Source organism: Triticum aestivum, chromosome 1A (assembly GCF_018294505.1).
Source record: "Triticum aestivum cultivar Chinese Spring chromosome 1A, IWGSC CS RefSeq v2.1, whole genome shotgun sequence".
NCBI lineage: Eukaryota > Viridiplantae > Streptophyta > Magnoliopsida > Poales > Poaceae > Triticum > Triticum aestivum.
In genome coordinates this window covers 61232745-61241722 of record NC_057794.1, presented here as the reverse complement: position 1 = coordinate 61241722, position 8978 = coordinate 61232745, and the positions used below count along the sequence as shown (strand labels likewise).

The window sequence follows — 8978 nt, the reverse complement described above, 5'->3', positions numbered from 1 at the left end:
CGCGGTGCGGGCAGGCCGCGGAGGAAGCTGGGCCCTCCTGGCACTGGCTGGGCCTACGGTCAACGAACGAATGGGAGGTGGCCCAAGCATGAGCTGGCGTTGGACTTGGCGAAGGCGCGGTCAACGCGAGGCGCGGCGAATGGGCGCCTCGTCCTCTCGTTCCTGAAGCAGGGAACGGACCGGAACTTGATGCGGACGGCGGCGATGAAGAACTCGTCGGATCCACCTGATCCGGGCGAGGCAGCAGCAGGGGAGGCCGGAAACGGGCAGGACGACGGCGGGGCACCCAGATCCGGCGGCCATGGGGGACCCTGAACATGGCGGGAGAGAGAGAGAGGTTAGAGGGAGGAGGAGAGGGAGACGGTCAGGGAAGGCGCGGGGCAGCGGAGTACTGGCCTGGTCGGCTCTCACCGGCGACGAGGTAAGGAGGAGGAGGTTCGCCGGCGCGCGGATGCCCCAGATCGAGAGGGAGGAGCTCGGGAGGCTCTCCCGACCCTGAACGAGCAGAGCGCTCGGGAGCGGCAGCGGTTCGGGCCAGGCGGGCTACGCCCGGGCCTGGCGGGCCTGCGGTGGGGGAAGCCGGTTGGGGAGGCGAGGTGGCGGCGTGGGAGTGGTTGGCGGGTGCGGGGTGGCGACGTGGCGCGCCTGGATTGGTCCGGGGCGCAGGGGTGGCGGCGCCAAGTGGCAGGGAGCGGCTGGGTGGCACCGGAAATCGAGGAGGAGGGGGTTGGCTGCGGCTGGAGGCAGCGGATCCGAGGAGAAAGGGGGTCTAGGGGTAGGGGAAGAGCTAGGTTTGACCAAAAATGGACTAGGGGTTGTTTATATAGGGTAGGTGGCTAGGGTTAGGAGGTTAGGAGGGTTTTTGGACCGTGCGATCGCCATCGGACGGCTCCGGACACGAGAAGGGGTAGGTCGAGTCTAGTGGGTTGTGTAAAGGGCCATGGACTGAGAGGATAGAAGAGAATCGTAGCCTGGCAACAGTTTCCGAAGACCGAAAACGTCCGACGTAAGACCGACTATATTGTCGCTATAGTTATCCGTTGGGGCATCAAACGGACTCCGAATGAGATGAAACTTGGCAGGCGGTCTACTGACAACAAAACAACACCGCACGCCAACTTTCAACCCATTCTGAGAACATTTTTCGGCCACTTATAAAATACTATTTCGGACATGCCGTGGGCGCGTGCAAGTGTGACTGGGCTTAGAACGGACAACGGAAAGAACGGGGAGACCAGGATGGATGCAAGTTTTGAAAACATGATGATGCAATGCACGTGATGACATGCCAAGATGCAACACGCAAGCGAATGACATGGCAACGACGGCGAACAACTGAAAGACACCTGGCGCATCGGTCTCGGGGCGTTACACTAGGTTCCGCTATTGGTTATTGACCGGAGATGTGTCTCGGTCATGTCTACATAGTTCTCGAACCCGTAGGGTCCGCACGCTTAACGTTCGGTGACAATCGGTATTATGAGTTTATGTGTTTTGATGTACCAAAGGTAGTTCGGAGTCCCGGATATGATCACGAACATGACGAGGAGTCTCGAAATGGTCGAGACATAAAGATTGATATATTGGACAACTATATTCGGACACCCGAAGCGTTCCGAGTGATTTCAAAGAAAACCGGGGTGCATGAGGGTTACCTGACCCCCCCCCCCCCCGGGAAAGATTGGGCCTACATGGGCCATAGGGAAGAGGGGAGGCAGCCCACAAGGGGCAGCTGCGCCTCCTCCCTATAGGGAGTCCGAATTGGACTAGGGAGGGGGGCACGCCCCCCTTTCCTTCTCCTCTTCCTCTCCTTTCCTTCTTTCCCCTTCTCCTAGTAGGACTAGGAAAGGAGGAATCCTACTCCTTAGGAGTAGGATTCCTCCTCCCTTGGCGCGCCACTAGGGCCGATCGGCCTCCCCTTTGCTCCTTTATATACGGGGCAGGGGCACCCTAGAACACATAAGTTGATCATTGATCTCTTAGCCGTATGCGAAGCCCTGCGCCGATAGCTTCATCATCACCTTCATCACGCCGTCGTGCTGACGAAGCTCTCCCTCGACACTCAGCTGGATCGAGAGTTCGTGGGACGTCACCGAGCCGAACGTGTGCAGATCGCGGAGGTGACATACTTTCGGTACTAGGATCGGTCGATCGTGAAGACGTACGACTGCATCAACCGCGTTGTCATAACGCTTCCACTTACGGTCTACGAGGGTACATAGACAACACTCTCCCCTCTCGTTGCTATGCATCACCATGATCTTGCGTGTGCGTAGGAATTTTTTTGAAATTACTGCGTTCCCCAACAGCCTGTGCTGCTCTCTGCCTTGCATGGCGATATGCATGCGCCTCAGACTCCAGTGGCCGTGGCCGCAGGCTCAGCGATGCAGGCATGAGCACCCAACGCCACCTGGAGGAGCAGGAGCTGGAGGTGTCGGGCGCCACCGATCGCCCTACCGCTTGACCCAGGAAGGCCCGGAGTTGCAGCGGCCCCTCCGGGCCACCGGGGATGCTGTGGAGGAGGAGCTCCTGCCCCTATCCATCCGCGAGATGACGACAATGCGTAGCGCGTGGTCCTTGTCGTCCGGCATGGATGAACTGGAGTCCTCCTTGACGAGCTTCAGCTAGTTGATGGAGTCGAATTCGCTGTCGGATTCGTTGTCGACCATGATGAAGGGAAGGGTAGAAGAAGGGGAAGAGACGAGCAATGGAGCGAAGCAGTCAACTGGAGTAAGTATGAACAGGGTTTGATCCGAGTGGGAAATTTATGGGGACATGGGTGTGAACGGTATAGGCCAGCATGGGCCGGTCTGACGTGGCGGTAACGTCCGGACGCATCCGGTCCGTCCTATATATGGGTAGGGTACGGGATGGGGCAGACCGCTAGGATGTTTGGGAAGGGCACGGGAGCTCTGGTTGTGAATGCTCATAACGGAGAAATAATGGATTGGATTTTTACGAGAAAAATCCTTCAAACAGAGTATAGGTCATTGTGACTTGGAGATCGAGAATCAGTGAGAACCAACCTTACAAAAGATCTGTTACAGACTGAGGTGGGAATCGATGGTTGGTTGGGTCCAAATCACGAGGAGTTACATTGGCAGCCTGGATTGAAATCGAGGGAGGTTAATCAGTAAGCTCATTCCATGGGTTGAAACTCGTAAGTATAGCATTTTTTATAGGCGAGCGTGCTCTATACCTGGTCAGAAATCAGGCTAGGCCGGACCTAATAAAGCTCGTAGAAGAAAACCTAGGCCCGGCCTGGCCATCAGTCCTAGATTTCAGGCCTAGGCCCGACCCATTAGAGGAAAAGCTCGCCGGGCATCAGGCCAGACCTCTTTCCTAAAATGCAAATATGCCAAGACAAGCCCCTCGAACCGGCTTTCGGGCTCAAAACTTAGGCCCGGGCCCGGCCCACAGGCAATACCGGGCCGGGTCAGGTTGGGCTTTTTCGGGTCGGGCCGGCCGGGCCAGGGTGTGCTCCGAGCTCCTTCCGTCTCTCCTCGCGACGTCCGTTCGACTGTTGTTGCTGTTTTGTCTGACGGGCTCTATCTCCGCGCGCGCGCACCTCCACCACACAACATCCTCACACTGACGTCCTCGCGGTAGACACAAATGGCGGCGGTCGCGACCATCCTCTGCGGCGGCGCCGTCGCCGGCCACCAGCGGTCACGCCGCCGCGCAGCCCCGTCGCTCCATGTCAGAGGCGGCTCCGCCTCGGACGCCGCCCACCTTGTCTGCGGTAGGAAGCTCCGCCCGGCGCTGTTCCCCGCTTCCTCCTTCGGCGCCCTGCCCCTGTCTTCTCCGGGGAGTAGGAAGCTCCTCCGGACGTCGGCTTCCGCGGCCACCCCCTCATCCGACTCCCAGGGGTTAGTGTCTCTTGGCTCTTGCCTTCCCACCCCCTCATCAGGCCAGGCCTCTTTCCTGCATTACGGAGTGAATTCCACATTTTATCCATTAGTTGTGCCGTTGTAACAGCCTTTACTTCATTTATTTTAAAAAAATTCTTCCATAGTGATTTTGTTATTTTTCCCAAACTGAAGAGCTCGATCTACTTCTTAGGACAACTGACAGCTGACTGGCACACGGCTCAGACGCTTGTTCGCTAGGGAAACACCAAACAATGCCTAATTCTTTCAAAATTTTAGCCAAATTCTACAATTTTGTGCCCTAACCCCTCCATCTTTCTAATTAAGGGATACAAGATGAAGTTCGACCCCTTACGCTTAAATCATGCTTTCTTCTAAATACTGTAATAATACTAGTTAGCTAACCAATGCTCATAATTTCCTCCGATAGCACTCTGTTTGGATGCCAATGCTGCTATGCTATATCTATTATGTTATCGACTTACTGAGTGAAAATACTTTGTCCTGCCAAATTCATGAATTTTTTGGGATGTGATTTCACATGCATACTTTAGTTGGTCTAAATATGTATAGTATTCGTGAACATGCTCTCAACATAGGAGAAAATGTGCATTACTACTAATGGTATGTGGCCCTAAGAGCTGAGGTTATTCATTTCTATCCACTTGTGTTCAAAGTACACGCAGTCATGCATGTTAAGTAGGATAATACGTGCCCACGGTAAGTGAGGACGGTAGTCTTCAATAGTTTCCTACCTACATGCGCATGTGTGTCACGTGTGGTCATGCATGTCAGCTGTGTGCTTGTGCCTGTACGCTCGCAGTCTCGTTAGTTTCAATAGTGTGAGAGAGTTTTATTTTGTGATTAAGTATTTCTGTCATGTTTTCCTAACAAATCTCAATGTGTGTGTGTGTGTGTGTGTGTGTGTGTGTGTGTCTATGTTGTACTTGTTGTTTTCTCAAAAATTAAAAATCTCAAAGTGTAGGATTTGACACGAACCTTCATGAGAGCTTTGAGATTAGTCTTGTTGCCCCAACACGACTTGTTGTGTCAGTGTGTCACCCTAACACAACCTATTGTTGTCACTTACAGCCAAGCAAAGCCCATCGGGTTTTTGGAGAGGTACCCGGCTCTTGTCACTGGTTTCTTCTTCTTCATGTGGTATGCTCACTCACCTCACTTGCGGGTCATATATCAGACAGTATAAATGTAAACCACAGATCTCTAATGGTTGCTATTTTGATATAATTTGTAGGTATTTTTTGAATGTGATATTTAACATCCTCAACAAGAAGATCTTTGATTACTTCCCCTATCCATAGTATGTGTCAGAATTCTCTTTTATGCTGCGATTAGTTCTGTTCATCATCTAAAACTTTTGCCAATTCACACAGCTTTGTGTCGGTGACCCATCTTTCTGTTGGAGTCTTGTACTGCCTTATCAGCTGGAGCACCGGTCTCCTAAAGCGTGCGGTATTTCTCACCACAACCCTGACTCATGGTTCGTTATATTTAGTCACAAGTAGTGATCAGCATTTCACAAAATTAATTTTGAAAACATGTAGCATTGGGTCATCTGTTTATATGTTTATTTTCTGAAGTACTTAACACAATTACTGATAATAATTTATTGGTGCCATACTCCTTATGATCAGGCCTGCTTATGATTGGCTAACGATGTTGGTTCTCGATGGATATATACACAACTGAAACAGCCGAAACATTTACACAAATCACTCGAACTGCAACATTTTCTTTCTTTTTCTTTACCTGTTTGCAATCAACTGATGACTCATTTTCCCTGATCTCTTACACTATGGTGCTATAGAGTGCTTTTCTGAAAATTTCAGGAATTTACAAATGATGACATGGGATTCTAAGAACCACACTGAACTATGCATAAAATGTAAATTTAGTTCTTCGTTGAGAATTTTTTCTATATCTCTGTGAATCATCAAGTGTTTATTGTCCATGTTCTTTTTATGTTAATGTCATTATTTCTGGAGGAAGTAGTAAACCCAATACTGTTGTACTCTTGTAGCCGATGAATTCGACGCTTCTGAAGCTGCTGCTGCCAGTTGCAATTTGCCATGCCATCGGTCATGTAACGAGCACTGTGTCTTTTGCTGCTGTATCGGTCTCATTTGCCCACACCATTAAAGGTGCTGCAACGATATTCTAATTTTGTTCTCCGTTTGTTATGCTGACGTTTTTGCTTTTTTATATATGTTTTCAAGCTTTTAAGGAAAATATTTTTAATATTTTAATAACAAATAAATACAATCCAGCTCTCGAGCCGTTCTTCAATGCCGCTGCTTCACAGTTTATTCTCGGGCAGCAAGTTCCCTTCACATTGTGGTTATCTCTGGCTCCAGTTGTGATAGGTAATTTCTGGTTATTGCATTTTTTGCTTGTGATGCTATCCATATATAACTTAGGACTTTTTCTGCACAATATTTTCATCATCACTGTTATAATGGTTTAATATTCACACAAAGTTTTAGCTTCCCATGTTTTATGCTGTTTTATTTGGGACAAGAGGAAAATATATGTTATAGAACACATAATTATCCATGTGGTTGATGTGCAAGTGTTGTAGATTGTCCTTTTCGTTTTGATGTGTGACGATGTATATGGGGTTGCTTGGGTCATAAGGTGTGACTAGCAAGATTGCTAAGATGAGCACCGTAGGCACTAGGCATGATAGTTTCTTTGTTGACACAATGATTGTAGAATCATGTTAGGATTACACCTCGAAAATCATGATTCTTATAATGAGATGTGGACCAGGATTAACTATTTTAAACTGAACAGGTGTATCAATCGCATCTCTCACTGAACTCTCATTCAACTGGACTGGTTTCATCAATGCCATGATTTCTAATATCTCATTCACCTACCGTAGCATTTATTCGAAGAAAGCTATGGTTTGTGTCTTGCTTTAAGGTTTTGCACCCATTTTTCCTTCCTCTTGAAGAATTCGTATTTAACAACTTTTCTCGTTATTTCTATTTGTCCCAGACTGACATGGATAGCACCAATCTGTATGCCTATATCTCTATAATTGCTCTCATCGTCTGCATTCCTCCAGCACTCATTGTAAGTCTATATTTATCACTAAACTTTAGATAATATGACACTGCAACTAATGTCACAAGTTCCTGTTCTTGTATGTGTGGACATGGCTGCATGCAGTTTGTATATGCAATTATGTCTAAGTAGATGATGCCCATGCGTTGGTGTGGGCATGACAATCCCAAATATTCTGTATGAACAATCTAGCATCATGATTAAGAGAGCATATATTAGTTTATAATTTTGATTATAATATGAGTATTGTTTCTGAAACACAAACAGTTGCGAGAATATGCAATGGAATAAAAAATTGCTTGTCCTGCAGCATTATGGCTTGTGACTGCGCGATTAAACTGATTCTTGGATATAGACTCCTATTCACAAACTACTTTTACTGCCAATTCTGCATGTATAGACCATTGATTGTGATATACTACCTCTAAAAACTAATATAAGATCGTTTAGATCACTAAAGTAGTGACCTAAGCGATCTTATATTAGTTTACAGAGGGAGTATTTATTCATCAGTGTTAACTTGCAGATTGAAGGACCTCAACTAGTGCAGCATGGATTTAAAGATGCAATTGCCAAAGTTGGATTAGCAAAATTAGTTTCCAATATTTTCTTGGCAGGCTTGTTCTATCACCTTTATAACCAGGTATAAAGTTTCACTTCAAGATGATATGAATCAACTTCAACTGTGCCAACCACAGTGTGACTCTCCATCTAGTGCACATGGACTTCTTTTAGTTGTTCAGATACAGAAGATATCGCAAGATATGCATTATACTTGTGCCATTTTGATGATAGTTTTGTTATTCTTTAATTTATCTGTTATAATTTGGTCCTAAAAGAATTCTGGACATACAGGTTGCAACAAACACATTGCAGCGAGTGGCCCCTCTAACACATGCCGTCGGCAACGTGTTGAAACGTGTCTTTGTCATCGGCTTCTCAATCATCATTTTCGGTATCACTAAAATCTGTTGTTTCTTAAAGATCGATACATATGTCTGGCTCTTGTTTTTTTGTACTAGTGTACTCTTGTCACATAATACTTTTTGGAATGCTGAGCAGGCAACAAGATCACCACACAAACTGGAATTGGCACAGCCATTGCTATTTCTGGTGTTGCCCTATACTCAGTTATCAAGGCTAAGATTGAGGAGAAAAAGGTATGTTAATCCTTACTAGGTGTTCTAAATCAGAATAATTGGATTGTGTTGCATAATTCTACTATTCAATAGTAATTTCCGTATTTTTGCTAGCTGCCTACTAGCTTTGTTGTGGATAAAAGGTTAATTAATATTCTTAGTGTTTGTGTCCTGCTCAGGAAGGTGTGGCGGCGGCGGCTCCTTGAAGATGGAATAAGGTCCTCTCCGCCTAGCCCCCGTCCTGACAGTGCGTCTTGCGTTGTTGGAGGGCATGTGGATGTGTGTCTTCGGCGGACTGCTTGGGATTCAGTCGGTATTGGTCTTTGCTGAATCTCCGTTGATCCAGTGTTTGTCCGTGTGTGTACAAGTTGTACCTTCCGATCTGTGGTTCTCTTCATCGTCGATGGTTGATGTTCTGGTGCCTTGGTCGTGTGGGGTCTTAGCATAGCATGATGACTTCCCGACTATATTTAGTACAACAAGTTTTGCCCGGCCCGTTGAGGGAGAGGCGATGACAGAGGTGTGCTTTCGGCTCACTCCAGTGCTTTAGTCGGCGCTAGGTTGTCTATGAAACTAGATGTAATTTTTATTATTTTTAGTGTTCTTTGTACTGCCATGATAGATAATGCATAGATCAATTTTTTTAATATCTTAGGGTAGTTTAAGCCAGACTTCTTGCAGCTCAGCTTAATATACGGCTGGAGAACTATTAAAAGACCAACCTCTTCGTTCTGGTCAAGTTTAATTTCCTAGCCGGGGGTCCCAGCTAGTCCTATGTGGCGCCTACCTAGCAAATGTCAAGCCAAGCCTGCGAATCAACCTGTGGTTGAGTTGGTTAGGTGGACAGTGGTATCCCCAACCCACCAGGGTTTAAATCTTG

General features: G+C 47.4%; 1 protein-coding gene across 2 annotated transcripts; it reads left to right on the top strand.

The window, feature by feature from the left end:
* The first annotated feature begins 3522 nt into the window (after positions 1-3522).
* Positions 3523-8745, top strand: LOC123190134 (triose phosphate/phosphate translocator, chloroplastic). Of its 2 annotated transcripts, XM_044602736.1 has the most exons (12): positions 3526-3869; positions 4962-5030; positions 5125-5190; positions 5264-5342; positions 5911-6031; positions 6158-6253; positions 6684-6796; positions 6891-6968; positions 7486-7602; positions 7815-7914; positions 8022-8119; positions 8278-8745. In XM_044602736.1, exons 1-12 carry the CDS (start codon positions 3616-3618, stop codon positions 8302-8304), a joined length of 1218 nt encoding a protein of 405 aa, XP_044458671.1. In that variant the 5' UTR covers positions 3526-3615; the 3' UTR covers positions 8305-8745. The 2 variants fall into 2 exon arrangements, with proteins under 2 accessions (XP_044458661.1, XP_044458671.1); XM_044602726.1 differs by having other exon boundaries at positions 3523-3869; positions 7815-8119.
* Positions 8746-8978: the final 233 nt, after the last annotated feature.

Excerpts from the sequence above, each read along its gene's own strand:
- LOC123190134 (XM_044602726.1), top strand. The coding sequence starts at position 3,616 with ATGGCGGCGGTCGCGACCATCCTCTGCGGCGGCGCCGTCGCCGGCCAC. Across the intron at positions 5,191-5,263 it reads GATTACTTCCCCTATCCATA|CTTTGTGTCGGTGACCCATC; the intron begins GTATGTGTCAGA and ends CAATTCACACAG. Across the intron at positions 7,603-7,814 it reads TCTATCACCTTTATAACCAG|GTTGCAACAAACACATTGCA; the intron begins GTATAAAGTTTC and ends CTGGACATACAG.